The sequence below is a fragment of the Neurospora hispaniola genome, assembly GCF_033458365.1.
Source record: "Neurospora hispaniola strain FGSC 10403 chromosome Unknown B0T23scaffold_2, whole genome shotgun sequence".
Lineage (NCBI taxonomy): Eukaryota > Fungi > Ascomycota > Sordariomycetes > Sordariales > Sordariaceae > Neurospora > Neurospora hispaniola.
Genome location: NW_026944407.1, coordinates 1,892,334 through 1,907,602, shown reverse-complemented (window position 1 = coordinate 1,907,602; position 15,269 = coordinate 1,892,334). Strand labels below are relative to the sequence as shown.

At 40.5% G+C, this 15,269-nt stretch overlaps 2 protein-coding genes across 2 annotated transcripts; both read left to right on the top strand.

The window, feature by feature from the left end:
- The first annotated feature begins 31 nt into the window (after positions 1-31).
- On the top strand, positions 32-1,636 carry B0T23DRAFT_410602 (uncharacterized protein). The gene is made up of 2 exons (XM_062839407.1): positions 32-627; positions 681-1,636. Exons 1-2 carry the CDS (start codon positions 255-257, stop codon positions 1,316-1,318), a joined length of 1,011 nt encoding a protein of 336 aa, XP_062695394.1. The 5' UTR covers positions 32-254; the 3' UTR covers positions 1,319-1,636.
- An 8,444-nt stretch (positions 1,637-10,080) lies between these two features.
- Positions 10,081-10,981, top strand: B0T23DRAFT_410600 (uncharacterized protein; the record flags this gene model as incomplete). The annotated part of the gene is made up of 3 exons (XM_062839406.1): positions 10,081-10,149; positions 10,349-10,415; positions 10,706-10,981. 3 exons carry the CDS (start codon positions 10,081-10,083, stop codon positions 10,897-10,899), a joined length of 330 nt encoding a protein of 109 aa, XP_062695393.1. The 3' UTR covers positions 10,900-10,981.
- Between the last annotated feature and the right edge of the window lie 4,288 nt (positions 10,982-15,269).

Here is a 15,269-nt window from a genome sequence, read left to right as displayed (position 1 = left end):
AAGCATCCTGGCCTGCCCGTGCTGCACTGTAGCTGCTAAAAGACGAAGCTCTACAGCGCGTGTCACTCCACTGACCAGAAGTGAAGCTCTCCATCGTCATCCTCGGGCTGCTCATGGCTTTTTCAATTTCTTGATTTTTTCAGTGTTCCGTCTCAACCTCAAAGTCGCGATGTGATGAAAGGAAAAAGAGAACAACACATAAAAGTCAAACTTACCTATGCAGAAGCATCATCTTTCATCACCACACCGTTATTATGGGCTGGCAATCATCGGTTCTCCGAGATGAGAGGGTCGTCTTCACCGGCATTGGCTTCGTCACGACGAGCTTGATCATCTTCGCCATGAATACTTGGCTAACAAGATGGCGAGACGAGACCATTGTCACCCCCAATCCGCCAAAGACGCAGTACATCACGCAGCAGACCGAGGACTCGCTCGAACTCAAGACGCTGGACACCTTGTTGGGCCACTACAACTACGCCATCAAGGAGACCGCTGCCAAGATAATCTGTGATAGGGCTGCAAATGACCCCGGCCTCTTGGAGACGTTGCTCTGGGGCATCACCCGTCCAGGTTATGACGAGCGTGTCAAGAACTTGAGGGCTCTGGCTGTCATCTGTGTCCCTCGTGAGTATCCCAACACTGCTTGAAAGTTACCGGTTCACTAACACGGCTTCAAGGAGTTCTCCCTATGCTTCACACTTGGAAAGCATACTCCGCCATAGTCCGCTGCCTCGAGCTCTCCCTCGACCCGGAGCAGGAGGTTCTCGAGAATGATGGATGGGACGATTACCCATTGAGGGATATCACCGAGAAAATGTGCTTCATCTTTCTTGAGCAGCTGGTTGATCATTACGGGCCAGAGATGCTGATCCGCTCCAAGTTCGTTGAGCGTTGGCTATCCAGGCAAAACTGGGGCAGGACTGAGGAAGACAGACAGCGCAATTTCCACAACTATATGCTGTACAGGGACAACAAGATGAAGAGGCTTGCGGATGCGGTGCGCAAAACTGGATCGGGAAGGTCGGTGCTGGTCAGATGTGGTCTCATGTCCCAAGAGGGGGCTGACGACTTCGCGGCTGAGCAGGCCGATAACCTGAATCTCATGGACACAAGCGGCGAGCGCTATAACCTCCTGCTCTCTATTAACATGGGTAGGACCCCGCGGGCGCAGGAGACGAGCGCCGAGGAGCAGCGGATTAGACATCGGAATCGCGAGGCTATTGTGGTGAACGATGGGACTAGGCCGATTGGAAGGGACGATATTATTCACCGGGACACGGAATGGCGGGTTTTGGGAGAGCCTGGTCAGTCTTAGAGGAGCGGCTCAGTAACGACTACAGGAATTGTTACCATCGCGTTGTGTTTTTCCTGTGTTGGGAATACGGGGACGCATAAGGAAGATCAAAATGAGAGCAAGAAAGCTCGAGTATTGATTTAGTAGCAGTTGTATCAATCATGCAGAATGACCTTCGATTTGGCGGATATGAAGGTGTGCGTTTGCGCTCTAACAAAATAAATAATAAACGGTTAGATGCATCGTTGGGTTCAATCGCTAACGATTCGCGAGCAACTCCACCAAATTCCCTAACAAGAAAGGAACGATACGTCAAGACAACAAACCACTGCAATATGCTCACATAAATTTTGCGAATCAATTGAACCAAACCGCAACCTCAACTGTGGGCTTTGCGCCTTTCTCAACGATCACACGTCTAGCATAATACACCACCACCCGCCGAACGACGCACAGAGTCAGTGTAACTGAACAACGGCGCGGCCTTCTGTCATTTCCACAGTCCCTTCTCCCGGCCCCGCTCGTGTCCGGATTTCATGAACCTCACCACTCTCTCCATCCACACACTCACCAGCATGGCTCCCTCACAGACAATCGACATCCCCTCCTTCGCCTCCACCCAACTCACCCTCCTCTCCTCCGAGCTCGCCGCCGAAATCGCTGAGACCTCCGAGCTCATCGGGCTGCACACGCCCACCGCCCTGCAGCGCGCCGGCCTGGCCCTGACCAACCTAGTCGTCAATGCCCAGCGGACCGGCTATGGCGGAAAGACCGTGTTGGAACTCGGGCCCGATTCTGCTACTGTTACTACCACTTCTTCTTCTTCATCGTCAGGCCAGAAGGGTGGGGGCTATGATGGACCGGAATTACCAGAACATGGAATTCGGACGGGCGATATCGTGTTAGTGTCTGAGCAGCCGGCTGGGAGCGCAAAGAAGCGAGAGGTCAGGGAATTGGAGAAGAAGGGCGCGAAGGGGGTGGTGACGAGGGTGGGCAGGGGTGTGGTGGGTGTGGCGCTGGATGAGGATAAGGGGGAGGAGAATGTAGTTGGGACGGGGGGTTTGGGGGGCAGTGGGAGGGTTTGGATGGTTAAGTTGGCAGATGATGTTACTTATAGGAGGTGAGCTTTCGATGATTTCATGCGAGAGTGAGAGTTGGGGAGAGGAGGTCGATTAGGGTTGGTGGATGATGAGAGGAAAGCCGAAAAGGGAACATAGGCTGGGGGAACAGGAACTTAGTGGTGATTTACAGTCAAACCTCAGCTAACACGGTGATTGCAGGATGAACGGAACCATGGAGAAGCTTCAGAAGATGAGCGAGTCGGAACACTCCAAGTTCATCCGAGTCCTCTTCGGACAGTCATCACCCTCACCTGTCCCGGCGGATCTAACTAATGACCCAGAGGTCGGCAACATTGAGTGGGTTGATCCTACATTGAACGACTCACAAAAGGATGCTATTAGGTTTGCACTAGCATCGAGGGAGATAGCTCTCATCCATGGTCCTCCCGGGGTATGTGTATACGTTCCCTCCCCGCAATCAGTTGCTTATATGTCTAACTCACCATTACAGACTGGCAAAACACACACTCTAATCGAATTAATCCTCCAACTCCTCCGCCGAGACCTCCGTATCCTCGTCTGCGGTCCCTCCAACATCTCCGTCGACAACATCGTCGAGCGACTCTCGCCACACAAACTGCCCATCCTCCGCCTCGGCCATCCAGCCCGCCTTCTCCCCTCCGTCCTCTCGCACTCGCTCGACATTCTCACCACGACCTCGGACGCCGGTGCCATCGTCAAAGACGTGCGCGCCGAGATGGACGCCAAGCAGGCCTCGATTCGCAAGACGCGCAATGGTCGCGAGCGCCGGGCCATCTACGCAGAGCTGAAGGAGCTGCGCAAGGAGTACCGTGAGCGGGAACGGCGATGCGTGAGCGACCTGGTAAGCAGGAGTAAAGTCGTGCTGGCGACACTGCATGGCGCGGGGGGATACCAGCTCAAGAACGAGGAGTTTGACGTGGTGATCATCGACGAGGCAAGCCAAGCACTGGAGGCGCAGTGTTGGGTGCCCCTGCTGTGGGCGAAGAAGGCGGTGTTGGCTGGTGATCACTTGCAGCTGCCGCCGACAATCAAATCGTTGAACTCGAAGGCTGCCACTACAAAGGAGAAGAAGGAGGGCCAGACGCTGGAGACTACACTGTTTGACAGACTACTGGCCCTGCATGGCCCCTCAATCAAGAGGATGCTTACCACGCAGTACCGTATGCACGAGAAGATCATGCGGTTCCCGTCGGACGAGCTTTACGAGTCTAAGCTGGTGGCGGCCGAGCATGTCAGGGAGCGCTTGCTCAAGGGCTTGCCGTACGAGGGGGTGGAGGCTGATGACGACACCACCGAGCCACTGATTTTTATTGATACACAGGGCGGCGACTTCCCGGAGAAGAACGAGGAGGAGCTGGACGGTAACGGATCAACAGACAAAAAGAAGGTCATTAGAAGTCTTCACGGCGAGAGTAAGAGCAATGAGATGGAGGCGGCGCTGGTGAGACAGCATGTGCGTGGCCTGGTCGAGGCGGGAGTTAGACCAGATGACATTGCGGTTGTGACGCCGTATAATGCTCAGGTATGTTTTTTCCCCCCCTCTTCGATCGTATTCATTCTTGGTGCTCCTGCTGGTTCCCTTTCCCTACTTGGTTCCTTATTCTTTGAGGAAGAGAAGAAATGCCTACCCCGGCAGCCCGTATGCTTTGCATGAAACAACGTGTTGTGTGCGCCCAGGCCACGACATGAAAAAAAAAACACATTACACGGCATGGACGACTGACCAACTCTTCTTTTGTGCTTGTGTGATCACAGCTCTCCATCCTGGCACCCCTAAAGGACGAGTTTCCCGGTATCGAGCTCGGCAGTGTGGACGGATTCCAAGGAAGAGAGAAGGAGGCAATTATCGTTAGCCTTGTCCGCAGCAACGACGAAGGCGAAGTCGGTTTCTTGGGCGAGAAACGACGGCTGAATGTTGCCATGACGCGGCCGAAGCGGTCGTTGACAATCATTGGAGACTCGGAGACAGTCAAGAAGTAAGTGGAAATGACAAGACATGAAGGACTTGTACAACATACATGATTCTCTACCTAGGCTTGATGACTGACTCGACCTTCCGCTACGATAGGGGTAGCACATTTCTGAAGAGATGGATGGAGTTTTTGGAGGAGAACGCCGACTTGAGGTATCCCGACGTTTCGAGCTTGGCATTGGATTCATGACAATGACACAACGTGTATAAGCAAGGGACGCAGCCCCGGGTGAAAGAGCTCAGGTCAGGCACCAGGTACGAAATCCACGGACATGGAAAGGGGACGAGTAAGAATGCTCCCTAGGGGAACGGCCCGAAAAACGCTTCGACGGAAACAGCATGTTTGCCGCACCTGAATGGACTTTTGGCATTAGTTTTTCAGGACAGGCACCTGTACCTGGGCAGTGTAATATCATGATGCTACACGCGACATAAGCAAAAAGAGTCATGGAATCTAGGCAGACGAAGCGAGTTAGCGAGATGCGCTCACGGCCTGCCACGTATTGGAAGCCGAAACGGGCAAAGGCAGGAGGCTCTTTTTGGACACCTCAGCTTGAATTTGCACACTTTGTCGACTCGGGGATATTCCCCTGCTTATTCCGCCTCATACTGTACTCCATTTTCTGTGTTGGGCGACATGGTACTACTATTCGTTCTTTAGAGTATATGTTGTGCTTTGTGCAGATTCACAAGTGAGGATGTGATGTTGAGGTTACTCGGTTGAGGTATGTGGATCTGCACGCGGGGAACGGGGGCCTCACTCCGAAAGCAAGGAGGATGGTGGAATCTCAGTGGCTTTCTTGCGGTGTCTCTGATGAATCGTTTTCTGTCAATCGAATGCGAGTTGTGCACTCCCAGCTTCCATGTTGTGCAAGGTGAGTATGTAGGAGAAGCATGAGAAAGGACGAAGTGAGAAGTCCTCAGATGTTAGAAGTGTACTTGGGGGGTTCTGGGCGCCAAGGCTTTCTTTCCCCCCTACAAATCGACTTTGTAGGGGGCGGCAAAAAATTGGGACAGTATTTTAATATGGGACACCCCACATAGAAATTTACTAGCAAAGTGACCCATCCACATATTTAACACCCTATTTGCATATGGGGATTTATCAACACAACGTTATTAGGAAGCCCAATAGACTACCCAAATAGGAAGGGTATACATGTAATAATAGATCTAATAATTTATTTTACTTATTTAAATATATTATAGTATTATACTAACTAATTAAAATCCCCCCTTACTTATATATACCTCAGACTATCTCCTCCTACCTTAACGAAGCTTACCCCGGCCGTTACCCACTTAAATACCTCATTCTAAATCGGACTATACCTTCGATTAATAGCTTTATTATACTTCCCTATATAGTATCTTCGAATCTACATTCTCGTAAAAGGAGGGGAATTATAAGGGTAATTACTAAAGAGGGACCACCAAATCTAGGCAATAAGGTTATATTAATAGTAGGGGGCATATACTATTCAAACTTCTTTTTAGGAATTAATATAATTAGAGGTTTAATTAACTAACCGATTAGCTTAGTCCTCTTCTTACTAAATAAAAGCTCCCTACTTTCCTCATCCCTATTATTATTATCCTCCTCCTCTTCCTCCTCCTCGTTATTAACTTTCTCGCCTATTACCATAGCAATATCATCCTCATAAAAATCCTTAACGAAAATCTTATCTATCTTATCCTCTAATTATACTTATACACAAGGATCTCTAACGATTTAAGAAAAGGTTTCTAACTAGGCGGCTAACTAGCAATTAATAATAATTTTAATATCCTTATTATTAGAAATAACTAATAGAGGGTACTCTATATAATATTAGACTTATTAATAAACCAGCGGCTTACCCTCTTTATCCACTTAATAAGGGGGATTCTCCTCTATATTAAATATATTATTATTATAAATTAGAATATACTCCTACTAATAATCCTTCTTATATTTTTTAAACTAAGTACTCTATATAACCTTAATTAACTTCCCCCCTTCTTTATTATCTCTCTATTACTCTTTAAACTACTTTTATATAACATTATTAATTCTTTTTATAACTCGCTCTTACCGCTTTATCTTATTTTATATTTTTTATTAAACTTTTTCAATTACTATAGTACTAAGTTAGTCTTTTAAAAAAGATAGAAATAATCTACCGGTAGGGATTTTATATACTCTCCTCCTTATACAATAATCGAAATTAACCTCCCTCTCGCAATTATACTAGTTTTTTTCTTAAATTTTATTATAATTAAATATAATTTTCTTTATAATTTAGAACATATAAGGGTAATTAATACAAATAGGAAAGCTAAACGTATCAGAATAATAATTAGTAATACAGTCAATAACCTTAATAACCTTCTTAAACCGATCCTTATACAGCATTATATTAAAATAAGTAGGGTTAAATTTAAAAGAACGCTACTTAACTTTAATCTATAATAATACCCTCTATCTATTAATTAGCTAAAATCTAATATCTTTAAATCCATCTATAATATTATAAATTATAAAACTATTAGTAATAATATTATTAAACTCACAAATAAAAGTTATATAATTAAAATTATATTCGCCCCATTAAACAAATTCGCAAAGCATTTTCTAATAATATAATTTAAAAAAGGAAAAAACTCCCACATTAAGCGGCTATATAATATAAGTAAAATACAGTAGTAAAGCAAGGATATAAATATTAAATACTTTAATATACTATTTAATTACTATATCGTAATAATTACTAAAGCTATTAATAATAAATAGTCAATATATAGGATTTATATTAAGGAACTACCTTTTACCAATACTAATAGTATAATCCTCTAATTAACGGCCGTTAATACTATATCTATATTAATTATAACCGAACTAATCCATAAAGTTATACCCAATCTTTTTAAACGTTAATAATACGTTAAAATTATATAAATTAAAATACTTCAATTAATCAAATATAATCTCTATACTCGAAAAACCAATAAGTAACTTTATAAATTATATATTACTAAAGAGATTATTAATAATAAACTCCTCAATAGGATTAATTTTAAAAATAAAGTAGATAGGAATATAATTACCAACGGTATTTATACTAGTAATTAAAATATATAACTCTCTATTAACTAAATTAAATATTTCTAATTAGAATTAACTATTAATATACTACAACTAAAAGGGATTATACTTAATTAAATCAAATTTCTCCTACTAACCTTCCTTTTATCCCCCAACTCTCTCAATACAACAACCTTCATACAACTATTTAATACACAACCAATACAAACGCTACATTTATCGCTATTCTAATAATTATAGGAAGGGATAGTAGCAATAATATCCTTATACTTATTAAACTAATTATTCACCAACTCAGTATTTAACTCCCAAAAACAACATTTAAAATCCACAACGCAATACATCATTAAATACAATTCCGGATAATCAATTATAAACCTTATAAACTAATATTTATTAAATTCGGTCGCTAATAAATTCACTCTTATTAACCTCAACCGATTAACAACAACTATTACTATTAATTATAATATAGAGAACCTTCCTCTAAAATAGAAAATTACATACGTAATAATAACCTTCTCCTTATTATATATTAGCAACCATAGGCGCCCTTATAACCGTAACAATACCGCCGGCTTACTAATTTCCCATAATAATTTCGCGTACCGACCAATTAAACTACGAGACTCCCCAATTATATATATAATATCCCTTATAGAAAGAGGCTTCTTATAGCCACTATTAAATCTAAAAGAACTATACTAATCGCATACATTAAGATATTACTAGGCAATAGTTACACTAATATAAGGAACGAAGGAGTAATTTACAGGCACTAACACTAATAAATTAATTAATAATTCAATTAATCTATAAATATATAAAAGTCTTACTAATTTATAGCTTTATAGGGTAATACGACGACGAAAAATAGTAATTGGGCACTATTGTCGGCGTTATTATTAAGCGAAATTCACAATACAAAAGAGCGATTTTGCGCGGCGTTAATAGGCGAATGTACATGGGTTATTTCAGCACTGTCCTATATTAAAATACTATTCCAATTTTTTGCCGCCCCCTACAAAGTCGATTTGTAGGGGGGAAAGAAAGCCTTGGCGCCCAGAACCCCCCAAGTACACAGTGAGGAGCGAATAGGAAGCTCTGACAAAGTTTCAGGGTGAAAGAAGTGGGGCATTTGCAGTTTTCTTTTTCGCGGGAAGCCGTGATGGCCCCACACACCGGACTGCATGCATTTTGAAACCCTGTCAAAGCGCAGTGATCACTGACCCAAAGCGGGGACGTCCCCTCTTTTTTTAGGCATCTTCTCGCCCAAAACAAATGGAAAAAAACAAAACAAAAAGAAGCGCCTCGATAGTGTTATGAAGAAGGAAGGAGACGATTTTAGAGAGATGCACGAATGAGTTGGCAGTGTTGAGCCAAAGTGAAGAGAGGCATTGCAGTGTTTCGTCTTGGATGGAGCAATTGGAAAACCTTTTCCTTCTAATAACTTTAATATCAAAGTGCCATCCATATCTGGACTGACCAAAATGAGATTCAGGTGCATTCGATCGTCCGCCGTGTTTGAGCTTTGTACCACAATGGTGCATCCAGAACAGTGAGTAACACTCCGTGAAGTTCATTCTATGCAGAGATTGTAAACAATAACAATAACGACGACGAGGACGACGCGCTGCGGCGGCGGCGGGGTGTTGCCAATTCCCGGTTTCATCTGAACCTTGCTGTCAGGCATCCAAAGAAAGTGCTTGGCCTTGCCCCTCTCGTCGTTACCTGAGAGCTCTTCAGCGTCCCATTGGAAGGCAAAGTAGAGAGAGGATATCTACAGCATCAGCAGTGCAACTTGACAAGAACAAAACTGCACCAATCTCGAACGAGCTCTCCTACCCTTGCACGAGGACGTAATAAGATTGTATATGTATATCACCGGAGCTTTTTCCACGCCTTTTCCCCTCCAGATAGGTAGTGTACATGGAGAAGTCCTGTGAGTCCAAAGTCCTGACTCTGGAGGCCCTCGTGACGGTGGTCCCTTTGGCTGGAGCTAAGGTTGTTGTGATCTGTCGCACTTGACCTGGTTCATGAGCACGGTAGCATCCAACTTTCGTCCAACAAACAGTATCACCAACTCTCGTATTCTCCGCTTTCCACGATTCCCTCCCCCTGCCCTGCCTTGCTCTTGCGGAGGGCGCTTGACCCTTTCACTTAAACTTTCCAACTTGTCTCGCTGCAAATCGGAGCCCGTGCGCGCAAGGTAAGGTACCTATCATATGTACTATCGAGAGGATCAGTCACATACACGGCACCTGCCTCGTCACATCTCGCTTTAAGATCCCCTGCGGGAAAGTGAAGATGCCTTGGATGGTCTGATACTTTTTCCAGAACGCCAATCCCCCCACCCCGAAAGGAAAAGAAAACACAAAGACAAAAAGAAAAGGTCCTGCGTCCCGAGACACTAGGTACATTAACGCCGACCGAACGAGGGAGTGATATCGATGGTCAACCACCATATGCCTAGCCATGAAATCTCATCCGACCGATGCCAAGTAGATAGCCGCGCTCTAGTATCCTGGCTCCTCACGCCACACTGCACTTCTGCCATCGTCGTCTCAGCCATTGCTCTTGATGTTGTTGTTCCCTTCCTCTCGAGAGGTTGTTGTGATGCAGCATGCATGCACCACCCCTACTAGAGTTGCTCCTTCTCATCCAGTCAAGTTTCGTCCTCGAGATCCCTCTGGTATGCACCGGAGAGGCACCGGGACATCATGGAGGCTCAAAGAGGCTCAATCATGTTCTCGTCAGGGACTCAGGGCAGCATGCTCGCTGATGAAATTACATTGCCTTCGCTAGCGAATCACAAAAGCAAATTGCCCAACACACACACATTGTATTGTTTGGGCTTGCATATGCATTGTCCTGTCTTTGCAGTGTCGCAGTGTCGAAGGAGGAAGCGCATGCGCACGACAACCGAGCTCGGCGACCTGGGGAAGGAACGAAGGCAGTGTTGTTTCGCAATGCGATGTCCAATTGTCAATTGTCAGAGCGTAAGCGAGATGTAAGATGGCTTCTCGATTTGGACATGTCCGACATGGATAGGTAGTCTCTTCAGTCGCTCGAGCCAAGGAATCGATGTCTTCGAGGACTTGGTGTTATCAGGTATCCATGTCGCCAAGATAACTTGCAAACTTTCCGCGGAACACGAGTCGAATCGGGCTCTTTTGGTACAGTCAAACATGATCTTGGACATTTGTACTTCACTTACTCTAAGCTACTTTAGAACGGTAAATACGCAGTAGTCGTCCCTGGCTTCGGCCACGCTCGCGCTCTCAGTACATATCATGATATCCTAGGTAGGATTTTGGTCCACGTCGCCTTTCATAGCTTCAATGACCTACAGAACCACATGCCTAGACGGGATCACGGGCGGGGACTTGCGCAAGTCCGCCTGTACGGCTACCTCATAGTAGAGAAGGGCTTATCCCTTTAACGGTAAAAAGGGACCATTTTTGCCAAGACCCTGATGTGGCCAGTCGGATGGCCTCCTTTTATCCACCTGTACATATGCACCCATGCAGATACCTCGATTTTGCTAGCAATTATAGCACTTTTTATTATTGTAAAGAATATTACAAAATAGTATAACTTAGTATAGAGAGGTTAGGGATAATATTAACTAATATATTTCAAACTCAATAAAATTATTCCCAAAACCGTTTAACGAATATAGGCCTCCCAATATCGCCCTCGCTTATAAATCGCTATATTACACATACTATACCTTAAATATATTTTAATACATAACTAAGTAGTATACGAGGGAGAATTATTGGTTTTAAAAGTAACTAATTCTCTATACTTTTTTAAAGAATATATTATATAGTTAGATCGGTTATTAAATTTCACTCGCTTATAATAATTGGTTGGAAATTCCCTAATATTTAATATTAGGGATTGGGTTAGTGAAATTCAATATAATATAGTATATTTACCGTAAAATACCTAGATCTCATTAATTAACTAACTTCGAAAATTTATATATATAATTTATTACTTTTAATTAAAAGGAATATTAAACGGCTTTTCCCGCTAATTAAGAAAGAGGTTGATTATAATAACTTTTAATAATAGTAATATATTATTAGTATAGTATTTACTAAGAAATTTAATATAGGTAATATATCTAAATAGAAATTAATAAATAATATTATAAATAATTTACAATAGTAATAATAGCTATACGTATTATACGTATATAATTAATTACCTATATTTACCCTATTTATATAACTATTATATACCTATATAATTAATAGTATTTAAATTTATTTATAACCTTTATTACTAAAATAGTCTTTTATAGCGCCCTTACGTATAGGATAGTAGTAGTAAATATATTTATATACTTTATCCTTAGTATATTATATAAATAAGAAATTTACTATTTAGTAATCTTTTATATATAAATATATTATTCCGGTTTCCCAATCCTTATTTAGTGGAGATTACTTACCCTTTTTAGAATTAGGAATTAATATATCTAATATTGCCCGATATAGTGCCCTAAAGGGTACCTTCTCTTTTTTATTATCGATTTTTCAAAGTTTGGCGAATTATAGTATTATACGGTTGGAATATATTATACTAATAATTGCGATATTCTTAGTATAAAGGTGGTACGCAAGAACGAAGGTAATAAAAAGGTTATTAGTAAAGATGTAATAAACCGACTAATAAAGTAGGTAGGGTAATTTAATTATTAATTCTATTACTACTATTTGAATTGGTATTAATTCGCCCTATTAATATTTAGTTAACTAATTGTTAAATAGATTTTGGTGGAGAATATTATATATATTTATTTAAATTAATAATGTTAACCGTATTATTATACTACCTCCAATTAAAGAAATAACTGCCGGCCGTAGTAATCCAAATTTTAATACCCTACAATACTAATTTATTAGGGATATAGACTATTACCGTACTTCTACCGGTATATTTTACTATCTTCTTATTAATAGCAATATATTATAGCGGGGTCTGTAATTTAAAGTAGGTTCTCTAAATATATCTATTAAAATCGTATACTCTATCCTAGAGAATAAGATTGTTTTGAGTAGGATCCTATATATAAAAGCGCCTTAGAAGTATTTTGAACCGAAAAAAAGGTATTTAATTACGGACTAGGTAATTTGGGCACTCCTCTTTCTCCTACTAGTACGAGGGGAGGTTCGCTTCTACGTAGAGGCTAATATATAGTAAAATAGTAAATAGTACGTATAATTCCGTAATATAAGTAGGTACCTAATATGTTTTGTAAGAATAAAGGTTATCCTCGCCTAATAATAAAATTTTACGAAGGTTAATTTATTGTACCTACTATTCTACTATATAAGGGAGGAAATATTAATAAAATATTAATAATATAGTAATAATAGTAGGGGGATAAGTAATTTAATATATAAACGTACTGCTATTACTCTAAACTATTTTAAAAGGGAAATATTAGAAATCGATAAAATTAACCTAAAGGTCTATAGGTTCGTAATCGACGGTAGTAGTTAAATTATTAAATATATTATTAGGGAACTTACCTATTAACCGGTAAATGTGAAGGCACGTAACGGGCGAGGCAGGGCTGCAGTATTATTGACGTTCAACATAGAATTTACGATTAAAGAATAAAATAAAAGGGAAGAGTTTATACGGGCAGCTGGGCTGGAAGATATGCCTCCAGACCCAGGTTGCTCGGACCACTCTTTTTATCTAATTTACAACCAATCAAGTCGTTCGCATCCGAACGATCGTACAGCTCGCATCCGAGCGATCGTACAGTAATATGCCTAGGTATAGGTTAGTAGGGCTGGGCCATAATATTACCCCCCCCCTTACCGAGGATTCTACCTTTAGAATCGTAGAAAAGAAAAAATGTGATTGTAATATAGTTCGAACCCGTAGTTTTTCTGTACGATCGCTTTCTAGGTAGAGGAGGGGTACCTTCGGGGTGGCTTACAATATAGTTTAGGGGCCCTTACTCCTACTATTATACTATTAGACTAGTCCTACGAATTGCTTATTATAATTCATTATAGTAGTAGCTATTTATTAATTCTACTACAATCTTCTACTCCTTACTTACATAAGCGATTTAACCTCCTTAATAACTTCCCTTATATTCCTTCGACCGGTATATTATTATTATTGTGGTCCGTTAGTACTATATCCTTTATTTGAATACCCTTCTATATACGTAAGCGCTATAGAGGGCCGGGTTTTTCCGGGTTTACATTATAAAAGGCTTTGAATATATTAGGGGCGTTTTTAAAATTCCGGGCGGGATACTAGGTAGGGTCTAGGTCTTAACCCTTCTACTCTATTTAATAGTGAAGTTTTCCGTTAATTAGTTATAATATAGTAATTTTATCGATTTCCTATTCTTCCTCGTTTTTAATTATTTCCCCTACTAAATTTTTATTTATTTAGTCCGGTAATAGGTTATCCGGATATTTCCGGAGCTAATTAGTATAGTAGACCCTAGTACCCCGCTATATAGGTGGTACGTTTAATTTGTAGGAAAAATCCAATAGTATTTTAATATAATAAGGAATATATATAAAGGGGAAGTCGAATTTATTACTAAATTTATCCGTAGCTTAGGATTTTTTAATAATAAAGATACGATCTTCTATTCTAAAATCGGGCTCCCGGCAGTACTTATTCGCCTATATAGCTTATTTATCTTATTTCTTAACTATAGTAGCGCGAGCGGTTTTTTGGAAGTTGTATAGCGTTTTTAATATTTTTTAGGCTTCTTCTTTTAAATATTTCTCTTTTGCCGGGGTTGGGGTAATAGTACATTAGTCCTAATAGAATAGGAATAGTATTAGGTACTTTATAATAGTTTTGTATAGGGATATATTGATATTTTTGTAGGGAAGAAATATTTGAATAGTATTAAGGGTAGGGAATATTATTAATTAATTATTTTAATTATAGTTAATAAATAGCTAAAAGCGTTAATTAATATATTAATTTATAATTTCTATTTATCTAGCCGTTTGGGAATACCCTAAGGAAGATAGTTTCTATTTAATACCTAAGATTTTTAATATTTCATTAGTAAAGGAGGAAATAAATTAGGGGTTATAATCGTTAATTATTTCCTTAGAATATCCGTATATTTTCTATAAACCGTAGTAATATAAATAAGCTACTTATTTAACCGTTATAGTATTTTTATATAAAATATACTATAAGGCTTTGAATAAACGGTCTATTATTATTATTACATTATTATATCCTCTTTTATCCTTTAGTATACTTTTAAAATTAATAATAATACATTACTACGAGCGGTTAGGTACGTTTAAAGGGTATAATAATCCGGGGGTTTTATCGCGCGGGACTTTTGAGGCCTTGCATGTCCAGCAATTATTAACGAAACGGTCGATATTATTAGATATATTTACTTACTAATATTATTGGAATATTAATCGTTATATTTTATTTCGACCGGGGTGGCCGGTAATAAGGCGTACGTAGGCTTCGTAAATGAGCGTACATTAGAAGTTTCCTTCCGGAATTATAAATTGGTCGGTCTTTTTAAGGAGGAGATTATTTAGTTAGAGGGTAAATTTGGGATTATTATTCTTCGCTTTTACTCGGTATATTAATAATATTGGATCTTTTTGGTTAGCCTTTAATAAAACATTTATTAATTTTATTTCCAATAGCAGCGGAGGCTCTTCTTTATTATTTAATAAATAGAGTTCTACTACTAGTATTTATATATCCGACGCCGGTATATTTCCCTTATCTTTTGTATAAGAGTATATTTCTTTATTATTTTATTAGAAA

Coding starts and splice junctions, on each gene's coding strand:
- B0T23DRAFT_410602 (XM_062839407.1), top strand. CDS start 255: ATGGGCTGGCAATCATCGGTTCTCCGAGATGAGAGGGTCGTCTTCACC. Junction 628..680: donor GGCTGTCATCTGTGTCCCTC/GTGAGTATCCCA, acceptor CACGGCTTCAAG/GAGTTCTCCCTATGCTTCAC.